We start from the raw sequence: 23,581 nt of genomic DNA, 5'->3' as shown, positions 1-23,581 counted from the left end.
TTCACCATGTGGGCGAGAGTGGCTAGGAGGGGGTATGGCTTTAAGCTGTGAACTGCCTGAAGATGCCTGGAGGGGCAACATAAGGTGGTGTTGCAATAGTGAGGAACAGGCTGACATCCTTTCATGGCCTAAGGAGCTGCTCCTATCCTCCTAAAGCTACAAAACAAAGGTTTCGGTCTGAACCTGCCTCTTCTGTCCTGGGAAGTATGCAATACACTCAAGGGAAATTAAGAGTCAAGAACCGCCCAAAAACGAGGTGGACAGCTAATCTGCGAAGGGCTTTCCAGCTCACCCTGTGCTCACTGTGTCATAATGGCTTTTCTTCAGATGCCCATGTGAAGAGAGATTAAATCCTGGGACAAGTGGGGGACACTTTATGGAATACAAATACTCAAAGGGATAGGTAATGGGCCACAGGACCATCAGTGTCCCCACTGAATATATCTGCATATGAAACTCGCATATGACAGGCAAAATTGCTCACCCTCACATGGGTTAGTTAGGTGGAAGGTTGTGACCATAGTGAAAAATCACAACTGGAAGAGGATACTGTACACACTTACATGGATCATGAGGAAAATGGCCACAACTGAATTTTCCAACTGTTGATCTGCACTCATAAAATGAAATTCTGTTGAGAATTGTGTGCACACTGCAAAGTTTCCCTAGATGCGCAAACTCCATGTGGGCAATTTAGCCGCTCCCATAGTCACTGAAATTAATCTAGATCCCTTCCATAACATTCCCCATTGAGCAAATCCTCAACCCTCTCAAAGGTCAGTACTCCTAAATCACCAACATCTCACAAGGCCAAGGAATGGGAGAATACAATGCGATACAACATTTACCTTCAAGCACACCAAATGTAAACTAGAACTATTAGGCAGTCCGAAGGATAAAAACATAAATCAGTGAACAGGTATATTTTGATCATGATTAGTTACCATTTTTAGCAGCACCTGCAGTGCTTAATTTGAGCCGGTAGTTTCTGGTGCTCGGCGCCGGCACTTATTTACCAGCACCGGGGCTTATGACAGTCTGACACATGTTAATGGTGTTTGCCAAATTTAGGAACAAACACAACAACATCTGTTATTAATTCAGTTTACATTTTCAATGATTAGTATTTGCCACCCAAGCCATTCTTATAGATTTTGGGCCCTGGAATAGTATGAATTGTCACACTTAAGAGTATGATGATTTGTAGTGTGGTGGTGCTGTCATTGGCAGCGCTGCCAGGGCAACTAATGGTGCAAGCTGGAGTGTTCTTCTGTCAAGGGCCCAAGCACTATTTTTTTTATAAATTAGGCAATGAGCACCTACCATGAGAGGAGGAAGATGAGGAAAAATGGGAGGGACAAAGCAAATTGAAGCCAACGCCAGTCTCTGATACCATACGCTAATCCAGCCAGGAGAAGTTGCCCCAGGGGGTATCCATGCCCTTGCAGGCTTACCGCCAGCGTGCGCCCTCGAAGAGGCATCCACTCCAGAACTAGAAAAGAAAGAGGAAACTATCTGACATCATTGTCTGGGAGGAGGACCACATACAATAAAGGCACTGGTAACTACCAGAATGTATGTGCAACCTCCACACATCCCACAAAACAAAACAACAATATGACACTATTGGAACTACATCTGCCCCATCTTTGGCATGTTTACATGCACATCAGTTTGAGAGGAACAGAATATAAGCCAATAACGATCCTTAGTGTGCACAATTTGGCTTGTGACGCTGCTATAGCGACAAGATCGTTGTCATCTGGCCGGGCTCTAATGATTCTACAAACAATTGTTTTAGAGTTAGTACTACCCAAAACACGTTTCTTAAATTCACCATTTCAATGAGCAACCATGAAGTTTCTTTTCTTGATTTGTCAATAAATGCAAATGCTGGTAATTTACTACCAAAGGGTAAAATAAGCCAACAGATAAGGATAACCTGCTATAATTCGAAAGTGCACATCCCAGCTCACACAGGGAAATCTTGCTATTTGGGGAATCATTATGAATAAGGCAGAAATGCACTGATTTACAAGATTGATTTACAAATTGTTTTACAGTAGCTTTCAAATCAAGTATACAACAAATATAAACAACACCTAGACGTCTCTCCCCTTGGAGTGTTAAAATACATATGACCATTTCACTTCAAATAAATTAACTAGCAGCTGAGGACTTGTCCAAAATGGTGGCAGTGTAGATCGCACCACCTTGAAGCTCTAGAGAAACCACTGTGCCCGTTAGTGATTTGGGAGCAATCTTTATTTTTCAGGGCACCCATGTTGAGGGAGTTGTGCCTTGGAGGGCACCTGGTGCAGGCAAGAGCCGTTTGTTGACTCTCATGACTGAGGATCACTGGGCTGTGGGTCGAGGAAGGAGGCGGCGGCAGACAGAATTGTCATTCCACAGCTTTTCAGAAGTCGAGACCCTTGGTGTATGGACAACAGCACGATTAACATATTTCCAGACTTCACAAATGAAGTTCACTACCTGTGTAGCTCCTGCACTGGCATGAAGAAACAACTGGGAACATTGAGCTACAACTATGCCCTCATATTCCCTAGGAAATTCCAGGTTGATGCCTGGGATGAAATTCTATTCTTTCAACACACATGAAAACTGTTGAATTGCAGAAACTGTTGAAGAGGTAGAGAGCTAGATAATAGGAACCACACTGTCTCTGCAGTCTGCGTCAGTAATTGCAGAGACAGAGGTAAGTCGATGGAGCAGTGCCCATACATTTTCTAGCATTTACCTCTTTGAAACAGTGGTAGCTATTCAGTAGCTTTCTCTCCGCTGTCGAACAGACACATTTTAATGGATTTAACTACAATTTGAAATCGCTCATGTAACTCGCTAAGGGTCATTGAACATTCGAATCTACCATCCTGAAGATGGTCTCAATGATATCTTCACAATATAGACCGAAACGTCAACAACGACACCTATTTTCTTTAGGAATTATTTTTCCTAAGGATTTGTTTTTTGCTTGATCAGTTACATTTTCTTGATATATATATATATATATATATATATATATATATATATATATATATATATATATATATATATATATATATATATTGTTTGAAATAGGTGTCCACATGAGCAACAAAGCATTTGTATCACTTTTTTGTACCCTTTGAAATGTTTTTTTCATTATAAATTTATGTCTTGAAAGATTCACACCAGTGTAAGGCCATTTGTAGCAAATTTGCTATAACAGAAATAAGTTATCTCAATTTTAAAATAATTTTATGTGAGCCACTAGACAGAGTTTGCAACCATTGTTTGCATATTGAATGTCAAATTGTGCGTAAGTTAGAAAATCCCTTGTAGGCATATTTACCTGCTAATACATTCATTACTCAAGCCTCCAAGGGTGTACTGGGTCTCCCACTTTTTCTTGTGCTATATTTACAATACAGCGCACCATGGCATAAGGATTGACAGATGCGTCAGTAATTCTGGTGCATCGGTGAGCGCAATAGTCACGCATTGCTGGAGTCGTGTGGCAAGCATGACGCATCTCCATCAATGCATGGTGGGCCTATTCTTAATACACTGCGCCACTCCGTATGCCTGCTCCTAGCAGGCGGAGGGTTTTGACACAGTGGCTTCCTAGAAGTGGCGTAGTGAAATCTTCTAGAATTAACTATGTCACTTCTACAAGGCTTTCTCGCATGGGATTGTCCACCCTGCATGCATTATAACTGACACAGGTGACACATCTCCCTAGATGCATCAGGTTGTAAATGGGCCACAATGTGGTGCATTGTTTATGCCGCCGCTGCATCACAAAAAGTGATGCAAAGACAGCGCAAAAGAGTCGCAAGGGGCTTATAAATAAGCCCCTAAGACTTAAGCTCTGTGTTTCTATGATGATGTCAGGACTAGGGAGGCTTGCGGTCTAGGGCCCGCCCCATTCAGGTGTCCCAAGCACTTCTTGTGTGGTAAAGTGCACTATTCTCCTTTGGGGGGTCGTTGGTGGCACAAGTGTTTAAACCTATAATGCTATGCACACTTTGTATGGAAGTTTAATGTACCTCTGTCCGCCTAATGCGTGAGGTTCGGCAACCTGAACGCGTCCGCGAGATGCGTGAGGTTTGGCAACCTGAACGCGTCCGCGAGATGCGTGAGATTTGGCAAGATGTCGCATCGCTTACGGGAAAACACGGAACGTGGTCACGTTGATGTACGTGACCACACCCAATCCCCTTTGCTCACTATTCTGAGGATCTTGGTGGTGTAGCAGCTGTTCCCAGGTGCTCCAATCTGGGGAATTTTCTAGAAGGAATTTTTAGCAGTCTTTTCCAGGTCGATTGTGTCTTAGGCAGCAGGTAACCAGTTCTGAGAGGCGTTTTCCTATCAAGAGCTGCAGTAAGAGGAAGACGGATTCGGGAATCCAGAGAGGCTGACACACCCTTCCAGTTAGTAGAGTAGGTCGTACTCTACAGGTAGGAGAAAGTGAAAACTTTCAATTTTAAGGTTAACATAAATCGTCAAGTGAAATAAAGAGTATATTTATTCTGATTTTTGGAAATTCTTAGCGCAAAGGTTCATTGAGATATTTCATGGTAAAAATATAAGAGAGCAAATATTCGTCTTAGTTAAAATTTAAAAGATGTTTAGATTATTCTAATTCATGATTCTATGGATAAATCGAGACGCTTGCTAATTTGCTTGGTCGCAATTCAGACTTGAATGGTCGCAAATGCTGAACAGTTAGTCACAATTTATGCTGAGATTGACTTTTTTGAGAAAATAAGAGATTTAATAAAAGTGATTATTGCTGATGTGTTTACAACTGAAAGAGGTTGCGCAGATTGTAAAGAGCCTATTTACAAGATAGATCAGTCGCAAGTTTCTTTGGTGTTATTTCTTTTGGGAACAAGTTGTTAGTTAAAGTGCAAAGGTGATAACAATCTTTTTTCATTGACAACAGAAATAATATTGTTCCCAAGATATTATTATTTATAATTGTTTAAGAGTCGAGTGAAGCATAAGAAAACTCGCAACAATAACTTTTCCTTTTCAGATCTCCCTCCCCGCAGTTCCCTTCCTAATTCCCTAATTCCCCCCGCTTGATCACTTCAATATTCTGTGTAATTATTACAATCAGAATTGGAGGTATCGAGAGGTGGGCCCTTATATCTTCACATCAGATCCCGAGGAAGACATCGTCTGACAGATGAACAGTAGTGCTAAGAGAAAGCACTTCCCAGTCTTTGATTTATGTATGATTCTTATCCCTAAATCTGTATTCCGCGATTGATTATTGGGAGTTTTCCGCTCTCCGATCTGTGATTTTGATTATTCTGCTCTCATGCTGTGCTGCTGAAGAAGCCTGTAAGTTATTGCCATTGAAGTCAATGCATGATTTTTGCATGGAGAGTCCTGTTAGGGTACTGATGGTAACTGCCTCCTCTTGTTATTTCCAGTGTATTGCGTACTCTCAAAAGCAGCGGTTCATATCCAGTGCATTTCTACCTCGCAGACACAGAAGGTCTCAGGAGCTGCATACCCTGTGACTCTGTTGCACAGCCGATGAGCAGATCTAGTACTGCAAGTGCCTCTTTTCTTATTCTATCCCAGTCCACATTGAATTAATGAACGAATGATAGTCATGTAGAGCACAAACTTTGCTCAAAGCCGACAAGGCTCTAGGGATAGAACCGGTGGTCATAAGTGAGAGGGATGGGATTTAGCTGTTAAACTGCAAAGAGCCATGTTTTTAAGGACTTGCAAAAAGTAGATGTGACTCTTGACCGAAGAATTTCAGTGGGAGAGTGTTCCAGGGCGTAAAGGCAGAAATGGAAAAGGCTCTTCCCCCCCACCTGGCTCTCCTGAACCAGGGGACTACCAGACAGTTTTCATTCGCAGACAACAGTTGTTTGGTAGGGACATACCGTTGGAAGAGTCTTTTAATACCTTCGGGACCAGAATTATGAAGAGCTTTATGGACAAGGCATAGGTCCTTGAACAGAATTCTCTTTTCTAGTGAAAGCCAATGTAATTTACGAATTGCTGTAGAGACTGGGTGAAATTTAGGATGATCCATCACAAGTCTTCCTGTTGCATTCTGTACAAATTGCAGTTTACAGATGGATCCCTTCTTCATGTCCAGGTAGAGAACATTACAATAATCCAACCTGGACAAAACCAAGGGAACAACTGCCTGCTTTCGAGAAGAGAGAGAAAGACATGGAAAGATCTTCCTCAGGATCCTGATAATGCCGAAACAGGTGGACACTGTTCTGTTGATTTAAGGGTCAAAAGAAAGTGAGCTGTCTACTATGACACCAAGATTCTTTGCCGATACAGCAGGACAGGGGGATGGGCTGAGCATTTCAGACATCCAAGAGTGGGACTATATGGATTGTTGACTGTCAAAAATCAGGACTTCTGTTGTGTCCCCATTGAGTCGTAAGTAGTTGTCTACCATCCAAGTGGCCACGGCCCGCATGCAGCTTTGAAAATTTGCTTCAGAGGCCTCAATGCGGTTGGTAATTAACACAATTATTTGAGTATCATCCACATACGACAAAGCCCACAGCCCAAAAGATCTAATTACCTTGGCCAATGAAGCGACGTAGATGTTGAATAAGGTCGGACTCAATGAGGAAGCGTATGGCACCCCACAGAAGGTGCAAGTGGAGTCAAAGCAAAATTGGTCCAATTTGACGTTTTGTGACCTATCTGTGAGAAATAAGGAGAAAAGCTCCAAAGCGGAGCCTGAAACCCCAATTTCTTTCAGACGGCTAACCAGACTTGTTGGCGAGATGGTATCAAAGGCCGCAGACGGCTCTAATAGAATTAGTAGAGAAGTAAGCCCAGCATCTACTTTAGTACGTATGTTATTTACTGCAGATGTTAGGGCAGTCTCTGAGCTATGGTCCAGTATTGGCTCCAGTGTGTCCTCCATGGTTGGGATCAAGTGAGTGCATGACAGAAGGCCAAGTCTGAAATGAGTCCTTGGAAACCAAGGACTATGCAACGCACAGCTGTCTGGAAATCATGCCTCCAAGGTTATAAACAGATTTTTAACAAACATTATCTGATGTTAAACACATATATTTTCAATTCTTCAACATATTCTCAAAAAATGTAATAGCACAGCTCTTGAAGAAACTCATTCATTGATAAATGAAATCAAATACAATAAACAAATGCTTTATAAAACGCGTTTGAGAATTGTTAACCAAATTAAAGCAACCCAATGCATTTCGGGTTCGACAGAACCCTTCCTCAGGGGTTATAATAAAGTTTCAAAGTTCCAAATTCAAAATCCTCCGGGATGGTTCAGATAACGTATCTACAACAGAAATACATGGTATCCAACAAGAGATTGAAGAACAAATAAAACAATACAAGAAGAGAGGTTATCCTGAATTCACATTAAATGAAGCTAAAAGGACGGTGTCCACCAAGAAAAGGGAAGACCTTTTGAAAAAACAAATAAAATCTTCAGCCAAAAGAGAGGTGTATGTTTTAAAACACTCAGCCCAGGCTCCTAAGAGAAAGTCTATAATCCGGAAAAGATGGGAACTGATAGAAAATGAGCCTGACTTTCGGAATATTTTCATGCAACCACCTTTGTTCGCACACACACATGCACAAAACGTGCGAGAACTCTTGAAAAAGCCCAAAATAAAACAACGCATTAAGACATTCAAGGGCATGAGAAAATGCCACAACTGTGGCCAGTGTGGAAATGTCATCATAGGGAAGGAATTTCAACATCCGAGGACTGGAAAACCTATATCTTTGAAACACACATCCGATTGCACAACAGAGAATGCTATTTACGCAATTAAATGCCCGTGCGGCGTAGTCTACATTGGCAGGACCAGTAGAAAAATTAAAACAAGGATTATAGAGCATAAAAGTCGCATTAGGAACAAAAATATGAATTCATCACTAGCAGCTCATTGGGTTAACGCTACACATACTATCCCTCAATTACGTTTTACCATCTTAGAACACATTACACCACATTCAGGCATGGACATCAACAACACACTAGCCCGCAAAGAGACAGAGTGGATAAAAAAACTGGGGACCATAATCCCGGGGGGTCTGAATGACCATTATGAACTTTTATGTTTCTTGTGATATTCATCTGAATTAATAGAGTGTAAGGGGTAATATTGCATTCTTTCGCCATATCAGGTTATCGTGTCACTTTAGCAAAAGTTTTTAAATGCACTCTTATTTCTCTTTCATCACTTTATTATTTAACATTATTACCCTGTTTCTCACTCATTTGGATGAAGTTCAGGACAGTCTTAAACCCTGTACTGGCAATATAATTTACCCGTTTTCGGATCGCCATATTGGAACAGGTTGCTGTTGACAATAGTCCACTTTTCATGTTTATGCTCGGGTGCACGTTTTTTTGTATTAATTAACACTGAGGACGCGCGTGGTTTGCGAGTCGTCTAACTTTGGAGGTAGACATCGAATGACTGAATATAAGATTTCCCCACAGGTATGGGACGGTTAAGTAATATTGGTGTTTCTTTTGAGCTTGTAGCGTTTACAACAAATATGCACCTGACAGTTACATCTATCTCTTTAGGTGTACTTTTGCCACGAGTGAAGCTTTTCAACGGAATTCAGTAGCACTGCGAACCTATAGTTGTGTCGACTTGGGTAAGAGGGGAACTAGGTCCCGATGTTAAGTCTAGAAGTAAGCCTGGTTACCTACTGTCTTTTACACTAGGTGTCTTGTATTATTTTTTTGCATAGATTTGGACTCAAGACGCCTACATTTGAGTAGAATTGAATCCCGCTGGTTTTATCTCGTTATATAAGGATGGTAGGTTGGTTGCTTAATCTTAATCAGGCACTGGGGATCATGGTATGCAGATTCACAATAGCATATATTGTTTGTCTCGTTTATAGATCTATTCTACAATTTAACTGATGGTTTCTTTTGTCTACTCCATTGTTGTGAAGACGATAAGGTACTCAGCGTTATTGCTTTTGGTGCTAAGCATGTCATACTATTGTCAGAGCACGGTTATTTCACTATCTTTAAATATGATTTCTTCTGACACTTAATCCTTAAGGACACCACTTGATAGGGACAACTCACAATGGGTTAGGATTTATTCGTGTTCACTCTATTCTGATGACATTTTAATTTTACAGAATGGATTCTAATACTTTCTTTTGGTTCTCTGATTCTTTGGCCTTGTTTACTGTCCTTACACAGATATTGATATTACAGGAGAATGCAAACCCTGAGGGTTAAGGTGTCGGTAATTACTAAATGTAACATGTATTACATCCATCTAATTTAGGATACCATGTATTTCTGTTGTAGATACGTTATCTGAACCATCCCGGAGGATTTTGAATTTGGAACTTTGAAACTTTACTATAACCCCTGAGGAAGGGTTCTGTAGAACCCGAAATACATTGGGTTGCTTTAATTTGGTTAACAATTCTCAAACGTGTTTTATAAAGTATTTATTTATTGTATTTGATTTCATTTATCAATGAATGAGTTAGTTCAAGAGCTGTGCTATTACATTTTTTGAGAATATGTTGAAGAATTGAAAATATATGTGTTTAACATCAGAAAATGTTTGTTAAAAATCTGTTTATAACCTTGGAGGCATGATTGCCAGACAGCTGTGCGTTGCATAGTCCTTGGTTTCCAAGGACTCATTTCATACATTGTACCTAGGGGTTGTGGTACCCTTTCCCCATGCTCTGCATGCACATATTTTGATTACATATTTTTCATATTTTGATAATATTGGTTATTTTTAGGTGTGCAGATCCACCCACATTCACAGAAGGCCAAGTCTGACATGCTTCCTGTAAGAACTGGGACTGCCAGTTCTCCGGGGGGTAGCTTGGCTCGAGCAGGAATGCACCCAGGGGCTTACGTGTAAAGTAGCCACACAACACACTCATCCACTGAGACTATAAGTGGGCGCAATAATGGAGACCACACAAGTACTTTTGATTGAAAATCAATATCTTTTATATAGGATTCAGATCAGGGTAATCAATTCATCAACATTTCCAAGAACACTTCAATAAAGCCTTTTCATCAGGTGAGCAACAGTACAAATCAATAAGTAACACAGCCTGTCGCAATAACCTTTTCAGCATTGGTCTAAGGTTTCATTTAATACAAGCAACCAAACATTTCATTAAGTAGAGGTACCGGTCATCAATCCCTTTGGCTAGAGCTAAACACTAAACATTTCATGAAGCTCCAATTAGCCAGTATTCACAGTTCATAAGGGTTGGCAACTCCCTGGTGCAGGGCTATCTACTTCAGGCTGAGTCAACCAGACATCAAGCGTAACAGTTGATTAGGTGTCAGCCTAGCGTCAGGCTTAAACAGTGAATCAGGTCTGAGCTTGTCACTGGGCAGGAACAGTTAATGGGCCCATGGTACCCTAGACGTTTAATTAAGGCCCCACAGTCATCAGGGGCTCCTTGGGGCCAGCGGGGCCCAGTCACAGTTTTCCCTGAGGGAGGGGTGAACTCGGGCCCTGTTTGGCCTCCTGCCCTCCTCCCCTGGGGGTTACCTGATGTCTTCGGCATTCCGGGGCCCTTGCGATGGCTTGGCGGCTGGGGGAGGGGCTCCGGCCCTCCCGTGGGCCTCACTCGGCCCAGCGCAGTGCAGGCGACAGATGCGGGGCACTGGGGGCCGGGGAGGGGCAGGCCCAGCATATGGGGGGAGATCGGAGAGGGGCTCCACGACTCGGGCTTGGCTGGGCCTTCCCAGGGTGCCGGGCCTCGTTGAAAGGGGCGCGATCCCAGCAGCCAATGGCTGCGCGGCTCTGGTGGGGGCACTCCCCGTCACGTGAGGAGGGAGAGCTCGTCTTCAGGCCTAGCGCGGCCTTCTCGCAGACGCGCCGGCCTACCTCAGGCTCAGGAGGTCGCCACGGGAATCCCTCACTCTCCGGCCGGGCTGCGGCAATGACAGCGGCCCCGGGATACGCCAGAAAACGGCGCCTTCTCTTCCTCACTCCTCCGGACGCAAGGGCGGCCCTCTCCTGGCACTGGGGGCCACCCGGGGGCAAAGCACAGCGCCCAATGAGCCAAGTCAGGTGAGCGCTTGAGGTGGGCGATACAGCGCTCTTCCACGGGGTCTAGCGCCGGGGCCTTTCAAAGCGCTGCAGGGGCAGTCTCAGTCAGCTCTCACACTGGCATAAATGTGAGGGCGATCTAGCGCTTGAGGGGCACTTTACAGCGCTCGTTGCAGGCAGGACAAGGGGGGCACCCTCAGCAGTTCTTGACAGGGCAGGCAGTCTCTGACACAGCGCTTGACAGGGGAGCAGATTACAGCGCTTTTCAAGCTATTCAGCAAGTAATGCAGGCAGGATGGAAAGCAGAGCAATTCAGTCAGGGGGAGTCAGGCAGGACAGGATAGGCCCAGATGGAGGCAGGGAGTGTGCAGGGGCAGCACAGTCCAGTACCTGGTCGATCCCCCAGTAGTCTCTGTATGAAGGGCAAGTAGTCTTCTCGGCGCTTGGTTGGTTCTGCGCCCTTATGAGGTGGTTACTTGGAGAGGGGGGGGCTTGAGCTGGAGGCTGGATAAGTTTCCTCAGGTCACTGAAGATGGTCCCTGGGGTCCCCTACCGCTGGGCCAGATCAGGGGGCTAGTCTAGGATACCTCACTCAGCTTAAGAGGCAGCACCTAAATCCTGTCACTCCCAGTGGCATAAGCCCCTGACTAGGCCCTCCCGCCTCAATCTCCTGCGTGGGTCCCCCAGGTCAGTGATGCCCCAACTGACTAAAAAAAGTTCCCTCCCTTGCTTAAGTATGCCCAGGTCAGGTGACCACTCTCTAAGGCGGCAAAAATAAGCTCCGCCTTTCTTCTGGAAGGTTCCAGGAGCTTCCCCACTCTACCTTTGGACAGGGGATGGCAGGCTGGCATTGCAACAATGTATGGGGATCCAGCCAGCTCCTGGCAACTAGGGTGCTACACTAAAAGACCACGCTGCAGTAGCAGGGGCCAGTGGCAGCCATGTTTGGAGTAGAGAGCACCTGCACCCTAACATGGATTAGCCATAAAAAGGTGCCCGGAGACCTAAGGGCCAACAAAAAGAAGGTGGGAAAAATGAGGCAAGGGCGAAAAAAATAGGGAAAGACCACCCTAGGGCTGACAGGTCTAACATGCGTCCCCCCAGCCGAAAGAAGGGAGAGCTACCCAACCTCTAGGGAGTTCTCGTCGCTAAGGCGGAAAAACCGGGAGAGACCATCAGCATTGGCGTGGTCAGCTCCGGGCCGATGTTCCACCCTAAAGTCCATCCCCTGTAGGGAAATGGACCACCTTAGCAACTTGGGATTTTCGCCTCTCATCTGCATGAGCCAGCGAAGGGGACGGTGGTCGGTTTGAACTAGGAAGTGAGAGCCAAAAAGGTATGGCCTCAGCTTCTTCAAGGCCCAGACCACAGCGAAGGCTTCTCGCTCGATGGTACTCCATTGCTGTTCCCGAGGGAGGACTCTACTCGTGCCTCTCCCCAGAGGCGGAAGCCGGGGGCTTTGTCTGCATCACTGTTTTTAAAATTTGTATTTTTCATTGCCATTTCGTGCACTGCATATTATTTGTTTTTAAATCACTTGCACATTTCTCTGCCTCTTTGAACCCCGATTCCCGGCGCACACGATTAGGTGGTGACGCTCGGGGAGAAAGGGTTGTAGCCGCCATCTTGAGTGAGGAAAGGGTTGCGGTCCAGCTGCTGGCCGCCTCCCGCCCTCCCGGGATACTTAATCAGCCCAACAGCGCAGCGCGCTGACTCTACTCGTGTCTCTCCCCTGAGGCGGAAGCCGGGGGCTTTGTCTGCATCACTGTTTTTAAAATTTGTATTTTTCATTGCCATTTCGTGCACTGCATATTATTTGTTTTTAAATCACTTGCACATTTCTCTGCCTCTTTAAACCCCGAAACCCGGCGCACACGATAAGGTGGTGACGCTCGGGGAGAAAGGGTTGTAGCCGCCATCTTGAGTGAGGAAAGGGTTGCGGTCCAGCTGCTGGCTGCCTCCCGCCCTCCCGGGATACTTAATCATCCCAACAGCGCAGCGCGCTGACTCTACTCGTGTCTCTCCCCTGAGGCGGAAGCCAGGGGCTTTGTCTGCATCACTGTTTTTAAAATTTGTATTTTTCATTGCCATTTCGTGCACTGCATATTATTTGTTTTTAAATCACTTGCACATTTCTCTGCCTCTTTGAACCCCGATTCCCGGCGCACACGATTAGGTGGTGACGCTCGGGGAGAAAGGGTTGTAGCCGCCATCTTAGGTGAGGAAAGGGTTGCGGTCCAGCTGCTGGCCGCCTCCCGCCCTCCCGGGATACTTAATCAGCCCAACAGCGCAGTGCGCTGACTCTACTCGTGTCTCTCCCCTGAGGCGGAAGCCGGGGGCTTTGTCTGCATCACTGTTTTTAAATTTTTTATTCTTCATTGCCATTTCGTGCACTGCATATTATTTGTTTTTAAATCACTTGCACATTTCTCTGCCTCTTTGAACCCCGATTCCCGGCGCACACGATTAGGTGGTGACGCTCGGGGAGAAAGGGTTGTAGCCGCCATCTTGAGTGAGGAAAGGGTTGCGGTCCAGCTGCTGGCCGCCTCCCACCCTTCTCACAAACGGATATAAGGAAATGGCTTTCCGTCCGCACAGCGAGAGGGCGCAGCGGGCGCGCCGGCGGCGCGCCAAAGGCAAGCCCGTCTGCGCCCGTCCACGCCGGGACCGGGCCTAGGGCCACGACCCCTGGTCAATCGCTGACGCGGATTACTTACTCAAATACCACCTTATTGCAATATCGACCAATCCTTATTAATAACTGCCCCGTGTGTGACCCGGAGTCTATCCCGTTATTAAATATTAGCAGCTGCCCTCACTGCAAAACATTGCTACCCTTTCTTACGAGCATATCATCGAGTAATAAACAGAACATCAAATCGAAGCTAAAAATATCTACGGCACTTATTAACGCTCGATCGCTAGGTAAACACAGACAGGACATTTCAGACTTTATCACGGACAGGAAACTGGACATATTATTCATCACAGAAACCTGGACGGATAACGCCTCTGATCCTGATCTAGTGGTCGCCGTCCCACCCGGATATAAAATCTATCGACACGATAGACAAAGAAAGAAAGGAGGTGGTTTAGGAATTATTGTCCGTAACACCTTCAAGGTGACGCTTTCTCCTGTACCCTCACTATCGTGCAAAGCTATTCTTTTTTCTATTTTGTTGACACCTTCGTATAATTTTAAAGGAATTCTTTTGTACAGACCTCCAGGAGCTCGTACACAATTTCTGTCCAATCTGAATCACCTGCTCGAATCACTAGCGACAGAGGACTGTTTCACGGTCCTAGGTGACTTTAATTTCCATTTAGAAAAACATGATGACAATGAAACACACACCCTACTGTCGGATATGGAAATCCTAGGACTATCCCAACTGGTTACTTCCCCTACACATGAGGCAGGTCACACGCTAGATGGCATTTTTTCCAACTTTAAAGGGATTTACCTACAAGATATTCTCCCGCTTTCTTGGTCCGACCATTATGCTGTTCTCTGTGAAATTTCCATCAATAATGCCTTATTAGGCAGACCAGTCGTCCCTTGCCGAACTCCATTTAATGCTTGGAACGATCTAAATAATGTAGACTTCAGAGAACTATTGGACAATACTCGCCCGACCATTGCAGATGATCCCAATACTGCTATGAGTCAATACACAAATTGGTTAGGTAACGCCATAAAAAAAACTGGTTCCACAAAAAACCATATCCAGAAATAGGACCGCTCCTTCTGCCCCATGGTTCTCGGAAAAGCTTAGAATGCAAAAACAAATTTGCAGGAATCAGGAGAGGACCTGGCGCAGATCCTATGATATAGAAAGCAAAACTCGCTACAAGGAATCTCTTGCAAATTATAAAAATATGATCACTGAGGCAAAAAGAAAGTATTTCATCACCCAAATTGATAATGCAAAAAACTCAAATAAACAACTGTATGAGGTAGTTAAGCAATTAGTGGGGAACACCCCCGATTTGGGCCCGTCCCCCTCTCAATCATTCTGTGATGCGTTGGCCAATTTCTTTTATACTAAAGTCAACGACATCTATGTAGCCTTCTCTTCTAAAGATAACTCTACCATATACCCCACCTGCTCTTCCCCCTCTGCTGGTTCATTTTCCCAATTCAGAGAAATAACAGAGCAACAAACTATGGACATCATTAAAACTATTAAAACAGGATCGGCTTTAGACCCATGTCCACCAAAAAATGTTCAGCCGGTTCTGGACTTAATAGCACCAGTAATCACGCAATTATGTAATGTCATGTTTAACTCAGGGATCTATCCCAAAGTTTTGAAGAATACTCTCTTAAAGCCGCTTTTAAAAAAACAACATCTGGCCATGGACGAACCGAAAAACTTTAGACCAATAGCTAGTCTCCCTTTCTTGGCCAAGGTGGCAGAGAAAGCAATGAACCAGCAGCTGTCTGAGTACATCGAGGAACATCAACTGCTGGACAATACCCAGTGCGGATTCCGGAAATTCCACGGCACGGAAATTGCCCTCATTAAAGCCGCCGATGACATCAGAGTCATCAGAGATCAAGGGGGTACAGCAGTACTTGTACTGCTAGACCTCTCTGCGGCTTTCGACACGGTCGATCACTCCATCTTAATCGACCGTGTCAGAAGGATGGGCATACAACTGGGAGCTAAAAACTTATTAGCCTCTTTTTTGTCCGGCAGGACTCAGGCAGTCACATTAGGACCATTTCAATCAGCTGAGCTGTCCCTACCATGTGGGGTTCCCCAGGGCTCATCCCTTAGTCCGACACTTTTTAATATCTATGTGTCGGACCTTGCCAGAGTCATCAAACAATATGGGATGGGCCTTACCTCCTATGCGGATGACACCCAGCTAGTCCTCGCCATTAACAACGACGGAGAAGAGGTAGCGGAGCGATTCCAGGAGGGCATGCAAGCAATTGGGGATTGGATGTCCTCCAGCTGCCTCAAACTTAACTCCGATAAGACCGAGGTGGTCATCTTTGGGAAACTGTCTCCTCGCTGGTCATCCATTTGGTGGCCTTCTTCATTTGGAACCCTGCCCAATCCGGTCTCAAAGGTCAGGAATTTGGGAGTAGTGTTTGATGAACATCTCAACTGTTCCGCGCATGCTAATCAGACAGCGGCAACAGCTTTTCATAAGCTAAAACTTATAAAAAAAATCATGCCGTTTTTGCCCGACAGTGCAGGCAAAACTCTGGTAAGCACGCTTGTACTTTCTTCACTCGACTACTGCAATGGCCTTTTTGCCAATGCTCAAGTGCGGGTCGTTAACAAAATGCAATCAGTACAAAATGCAGCGGCAAGAATACTATCCAAAACTCCCAAATTCATGCCCATTGCCCATACCATCCGGAATTATCACTGGTTACCTATTAAAAACCGGATAAAATTTAAAACACTTTGCTTGGTTTTTAAAGCACTGCACCACCAAGGTCCGCAGTTTCTCAGAAACCAGTTTATACCATATCTGCCGTCACGGCAATTGAGATCCGTATCCTTGCACCAATTAACTGTTCCCCGCACTAAGACTGTTTCCTGGGGTGACAGACGCTTCTCAGTCACTGCAGCCAGGCTCTGGAATTTACTTCCGCTGTCAATTAGATTAAGCCACTCTCTTTATGCCTTTCGCAAAGGTTTAAAGACCTGGGTATTTACCCAGTAACCTTCAGGAATTACATCAGAAGAGTCACGAGTTGAGTTTTTAGCGCCAAGACGCCCAAGGGCATACGTTCGCGCTCTATAAATCTCAAAAATAAATAAATAAATAAATAAGTCTTCTGGAGATGAAGGCCACAGGTTGGTATTGGTCATCATCGTTGAGTTGCGACAGCACGGCGCCTACGCCATGCTCTGAGGCAACCGTCTGCACGATGAATTCTTTTTGGAAGTCCGGAGTGGCCAGCATCGGAGCGGTGCACATCGCGCGCTTCAGTGTTTCAAATGCCTCCTGGCAAGCAGCCGTCCAGATCACCTTGCGTGGCTGCTTTTTAGATGTCAACTTGGTCAAGGGGGCCACGATGGTGCCATATCCCTTGACGAACCTGCTGTAGTAGCCAGTGAGGCCGAGGAAAGCTCGGACCTCAGTCTGAGTTTTTGGGGGCTCCCAGGCCATGATGGTCTCAATTTTGGCCTGGAGGGGCTGCACCTTCACCCCGCCCACCAGGTGTCCCAGGTAGACGACAGATCCCTGTCCAATCTGGCACTTGCTAGCCTTGATGGTCAGGCCAGCATGCTGCAAAGCCTGCAGCACCTCCTGGAGATGCTGCAGATGGTCCTCCCAGGTGCTACTGAAGACAGCTATGTCATCCAGGTACGCCGCTGAGAAGGACTCCAGGCCAGATAGCACATGGTTCACCAACAGCTGGAAGGTGGCCGGAGCATTCTTGAGCCCGAAGGGCATCACTCGAAATTGGAAGTGGCCCTCGGGGGTGGAGAACGCTGTCTTCTCCTTCATTCCATCGGCCATGGCAATCTGCCAGTACCCTGATGTCAAGTCGATGGTGCTGAGGTACTTGGCTGCTCCCAGCTCGTCTGCCCGTGGGTTCGGGTGAGCATCTGTCTTGGTGACAGAGTTCAATCCCCGATAGTCCACACAGAACCAAAGTTCTGGTGTGGTGCCCGGTGGGGCCGCTTTCCGCACCAGCACGACCGGACTAGCCCACGGGCTGCTGGAGGGTTCGATCACCCCCAGCTCCAGCATTTTGGTCACCTCACTCTGGATGCTGTTCTTCACTTTCTCGGACAGCCGGTAAGACTTGGTTTTTATTGGCGGACTGTCCCCTGTGTCCACATCATGGGTACACAGATGCGTAATTCCAGGCATGAGGGAGAACAACGAGGCGTGCTGCGCCAGTACCTGGCGGCAGTCCCTCTGTTGCTCTGGGGTCAAGGATGGGGAGAGGACAACTCCCTCCACTGAGCCATCCTTCTCCTGAGCCGCCAGAAGGTCAGGAAGAGGCTCACTCTCCTCCTTCTCGCTCCCATCCGTCACCATGAGGAGAGCAAGCTCCGATCGCTCATGGTGAGGCTTCAGGCGGTTGACATGGAGCACCCGATGGGGCTGACGGGGGGTCTTCAAGTCAACGACGTGGGTGGTCTGGCCTCGACGCTCAACAATCTCGTACGGACCAGTCCACCGGTCCTGGAGGGCACTAAGCTCCCCAGGCTCCATGACCCACACCTTCTGTCCAGCGTCCAACTCCACCGTCCGAGCGTTGCGGTCATACCACTCCTTCATGACGGCTTGGCTAGCCTCTAAGTTGTCTGAGGCTTCCTTCCACAGCTTGGCCATCTGGCTGCAGAATGCCAGAAGGTAGCTGACAACATCACAGGGAAGCTTCTTCGAAGTCTTCTCCCATCCCTCTCTGACAAGACCGAGGGGTCCCCTAACGGGATGGCCATAGAGCAGTTCGAAGGGGCTGAACCCGACTCCCTTCTGTGGTACCTCGCAGTACGAAAACAGCAGGCAAGGGAGGAGGATGTCCCATTTCCGCCTCAAGTCCTCTGGCAGGCTCAGGATCATCCCCTTCAAGGTCTTGTTGAAGCGCTCTACGAGCCCGTTAGTCTGGGGGTGGTAAGGAGTGGAGAACCGATAGGTCACTCCGCACTCCTTCCACATGGCCTGCATGTAGGCTGACATGAAGTTTGTGCCCCTGTCCGACACCACGACCTCGGGCATCCCACTCGGGTAAATATCCCCATCAGGGCCCGCGCCACCACAGGTGCAGTAAGGGTCCTCAGAGGAATAGCCTCCGGGTACCGAGTGGCGTGGTCCACTAACACCAAGATGAACCGGTGTCCCGCAGAGGTCGGAGGGTCCAACGGCCCAACAATGTCTATACCGACCCGCTCAAAAGGGGTCCCTAAGCATGGGCGGATTTTGCGGATCCACGATTCACGAATTTGCGGATTCACGGATCGTGGATCCGCAAAATCCGCGGATTATGCGGATCGGCGGATTTGGGGGCGGGGCTTCCTCGAGTGTGTGGGCGGGGCCAAACGGACGGGGCTTCCATGCGAGCGCACATGCCGCTTGTGTGTATAAAAGGTCAGAGACCGATCAGAGCAGCAGATTAAGAGACAGAAGCCCCTGGTATATTTGGGAAGAAGGCACATCTGCCCAGCCTCCCAACGCTCACGATTTTTTTTAGGGCTGATGAATGAGTCACTGCATTTGCGCTTCAACTAGTCCCAGCGACCAAGTGTGTGTTACTATGCAATCGCGCCGAAGTGCGCAGGGGTCCCTTGAGTGAAATGTACATCATAGTGGGTAAATGGCGGGAAGACGGTGCATGCCGCTTGTGTGTAGAAAAGGTCAGAGACCGATCAGAGCAGCAGATTAAGAGACAGAAGCCCCTGGTCACAGGAACAGCACGGGGATTCTGCTCGTCAAAGTCAAAGATGCAAACGCCTCTGGCGAGCATCACAGCGGATTTTCGATGGTATATTTGGGAAGAAAGCACACCTGCCCAGCCCCCACAACGCTCACGATTGAAGTGTTTCCTGCTGAGGTTTATTTTTTGTGCCAGGACCGTCGTGCCCGAATGAACCCTGCCCTTCATATTTATTCAAGAAGACACCACCGTTTGAATAATTTACGATGGCGCCGGCAAGCTGCCAGCGCCATCCTGCAAAAGTTACTTAATTAGCTTCAACAGGAAGCTCCAACTGATAAAATAAAGCAGGCGCTCGAGCCCCTGCTTTATCTTATCTGTTAGAGCTTCCTGTCGAAGCTAATTAAGTAACCATTTGAGGATGGCGCTGGCAGCTTGCCGGCGCCATCGTAAATGATGTAGGCTTGAACTTTTGACCGCAAAATCCGCTCCGACCGCGGATTGCGGATTCTCGGTAAATTCGCGAGAGTTCGCGGATCGCGGATTTACCGAAAATCCGCAAAATCCGCGATCGGAGCGGATTTTGCGCTCATGCTTAGTCCCGACCACCGGGAGCGGTTCAAATGGGGTCTTCACTTTGGTCCCCGTCTTGCCACTTGCCTGGCAAGTCTTGCAGGTCTTGCAGTAGGTGTCAGAGGCAACTCTCATCCTGGGCCAATAAAAATGTGGGACTAGCCTCGCAAATGTCTTGTCCTGGCCCAGGTGTCCAGCCAAGGGTATCTCATGTGCCAAGTCCAACAAAAAGGCCCGGTAGCACTGGGGGACCACTAAGGCCCTCGAGGATCCATGCACCGGAACCTTTGGCTCACTGTACAGGAGGCCATCCTCCCAATACACGTGAAAACTGCCGGTCTCCTGATCAGCCGCTTGGGCTTCGCCCGACAGAATTCCTCCCGGGTAGGCCCTCCTTCCACATGCCACTCGGCAAGGGTCGGCAAGTCCCCCACCGGAACGACATCTACCTCCACGGACTCCGGGCGTAACTCCGCGGGCTCCCCATCCATCACACGGGGTGTGTCCTCCACTCCATTCTCCTCTTCGTGACCAGCATTGGGTTGGGCCGTTGTCTCAGGCTCCAACCCGGGTTGAGCTTCTTGCCGGGCAGCCATGAACTGCGTGACCATGCAAGTCCACCCTGGTATCCCCAGCATCTCAGTGTGGGCCTTAAACTCCACTTCCTTCCAGGCGGTATGTTCCAGGTCATTACCTAGCAGACAGTCCACAGGCAAGGCAGGGCTTATCGCAACTCCCAACGGGCCTTTCACTCCACCCCACTCAAAGGGAACTTGAGCCACGGGATAGTAGCTCATACTGCCGTCAGCCAACACGGCCAGATGGAACACATCAGGTACTACCTGCTCAGGGGACACCAGCCGCTTCACTACGGTGGTCATGCTGGCACCTGTGTCCCTCAGAGCGTCCATCTCCTCCCCATTGACCTTCACCCTCTCCTGGCACTTAGCAGTATTCGATGGTAAGGGCATCACTGGGACCATTTCTCTATCCCCAAGTGAAAAAAAAGGGTCAGGCCTGTCCACTCCCCTTCCCTATCTAGGGGCAGCTCCATCCCAAGCGCTACACTAGCCACCCCGGGACTCTTGCCACCAGTGGGGGCTGGGGGTCGTTTGCGACACTGGGCATCTCCCTTGTAGTGTCCGACCTCTCCGCACTCATAGCACCGGACCACTTTTGGCTGCTGACTCTTGTCAGGGTAAGTGGGTTTTGGGGAACGGGACTGAGGTGGGGTACCTACTCCTCTCCCAAACTGTCTAGTTTGTGGGCCTCGTGACAACTCAGTCCTTTTATCTCCACCCTCTTTCTTCTGGGGGGCGCCCCGTCTGCCTTTCGGGCCATCTCCCCCGGGGCCCTTGTGTGACACCCGGGTGCTAACCCAGGTATCCGCCTCCCTCGCAAGCTCAAGGGGATCAGTAAGCTTGCGGTCCACCAGATGTTGGCGTAGCTCCAGAAAACACTTATCCAAGAGGTGCTCTCTCAAAAAAAGATTGTACAGGCCCTCATAATCACGCACCTCGCTGCCACACACCCAACCATCCAGAACCTTACGGGCATACTCCAAAAAATCCACCCAATTCTGCGTGGAAAGCTTATGGCTGCCACGGAACTTCTGGTGATACCTTTCGGGGTTGAGGCCAAAGTGTTTAATGAGCGTCTCCTTCATGGGGGAATACCTGAACTGGTCTGCCTTATCCAAATACAGGAGGGTGTCCCTGACGTCGGGAGGTATATAACAGTACAGGCCACCTCCCCAATGTTTCTCGGGCACCCCATGGGCGGTCAAGGCCACTTCATACGCCTCCAACCACCTCGCAATGTCATCCCCCTTGGTGTAGCTCGCTATCACCTCCTAAGGGAACCAGAATCTGGGCTCCTGCTGAGCCTCTGGTACGCTGCCACCATTAGGACTTCCTGGCGCACCCAACTGCAATGCTCTCAGCTCCATTTCTTTCAGCTGGAGCTCGTGCGCCAATTTCCTTTCCTCCATAGCTAATCTCTCTCTCTCCAAAGCAAGCTTCTTGTCTTCCCTTTCTCTCTCCCTCTCGTGCTCTAACTTGGCAAGCTCCCACTTCAATCGCCTCTCCTCCCTCCTGTCCTCGTACTCCTGCGACGACGCACTCCCCCTGGATACACTACTCCCTGCCCTGGAACGTCTTCCTGGCAACACATTGTCAGTCATGTCAATGTTGAGCAGGCCTAGGTCTTCTGGAGTGCCTGCCTCCCTTTGTGTGACCTGTCCCTCCTGTTCCTCATCCTCTCTCCCCCCTGGGTGGGCCCTTACCCATGCCATCAAGGCGGTGCGGAGTTCTTCCTTTACGGCTCTCCATCCGACCGGCACCCCCATCCCCTGACAAAACTCCCTTAACTGCACTATCGTGTACTCATCAAGGTCAGCCATCTGGCACTCCATTTTGTCAGGTGTGGACCCAGATAACCTGGAAGAAAAATACTAGGACGTAGGCAACAATGCTGGGTCAACACAGGTCAACACAGGTCCCTACACACTTTGCAGGCTAGACAGTGGGTCAATTGGGTAAGCTTGTAGGCACGATAGGTGTCCAATTAGTTGCAGCGCACTCTGTCCCACTGGAGGGTGCTGGGTAGCTCAGGTCCTGAATCCCACCGCTCGCCAACAATGTAAGAACTGGGACCGCCAGTTCTCCGGGGGGGTAGCTTGGCTCGAGCAGGAAGGCACCCAGGGGCTTACGTGTAAAGTAGCTACACAACACACTCATCCACTGAGACAATAAGTGGGCGCAATAATGGAGACCACACCAGTACTTTTGATTGAAAATCAATATCTTTTATATAGGATTCAGATCAGGGTAATCAATTCATCAACATTTCCAAGAACACTTCAATAAAGCATTTTCATCAGGTGAGCAACAGTAGCAAATCAATAAGTAACACAGCCTGTCGCAATAACCTTTTCAGCATTGGTCTAAGGTTTCATTTAATACAAGCAACCAAACATTTCATTAAGTAGAGGTACCGGTCATCAATCCCTTTGGCAAGAGCTAAACACTAAACATTTCATGAAGCTCCAATTAGCCAGTATTCACATTTCTTAAGGGTTGGCAACTCCCTGGTGCAGGGCTATCTACTTCAGGCTGAGTCAACCAGACATCAAGCGTAACAGTTGATTAGGTGTCAGCCTAGCGTCAGGCTTAAACAGTGAATCATGTCTGAGCTTGTCACTGGGCAGGAACAGTTAATGGGCCCATGGTACCCTAGGCATTTAATTAAGGCCCCACAGTCATCAGGGGCTACTTGGGGCCAACGGGGCCCAGTCACAGTTTTCCCCGGGGGAGGGGCGAACTCAGGGCCCTGTTCGGCCTCCCGCCCTCCTCCCCTGGGGGTTACCAGATGTCTTCGGCCCTCCGGGGCCCTTGCGATGGCTCGGCGGCTGGGGGAGGGGCTCCGGCCTTCCCGTGGGCCTCACTCGGCCCAGCGCGGTGCAGGCGACAGATGCGGGGCACTGGGGGCCGGGGAGGGGCAGGCCCAGCATATGGGGGAGATTGGAGGGGGGCTCCTGTGCTCCACGACCCCCTCCGCTACAAGTCCGGGCTTGGCTGGGCCTTCC

The 23,581-nt window shown here is 47.9% G+C and overlaps 1 protein-coding gene across 1 annotated transcript in view; it reads right to left on the bottom strand.

The window, feature by feature from the left end:
- The window catches only part of LOC144781527 (solute carrier family 22 member 20-like), a 336,644-nt gene that overhangs the window by 201,938 nt on the left and 111,125 nt on the right, over positions 1-23,581 (bottom strand). Inside the window, exon 5 of the mRNA XM_078660426.1 lies at positions 1,324-1,492. Coding sequence (XP_078516552.1) covers positions 1,324-1,492 — 169 coding nt within the window. The remainder of the gene's footprint in view (positions 1-1,323; positions 1,493-23,581) is intronic.

Source organism: Lissotriton helveticus, chromosome 9, assembly GCF_964261635.1.
Source record: "Lissotriton helveticus chromosome 9, aLisHel1.1, whole genome shotgun sequence".
In the NCBI taxonomy this organism is placed as follows: Eukaryota; Metazoa; Chordata; class Amphibia; order Caudata; family Salamandridae; genus Lissotriton; species Lissotriton helveticus.
The sequence above is the reverse complement of the archived record's forward strand: the minus strand, read 5'-3'. Positions and strand labels throughout refer to the sequence as shown.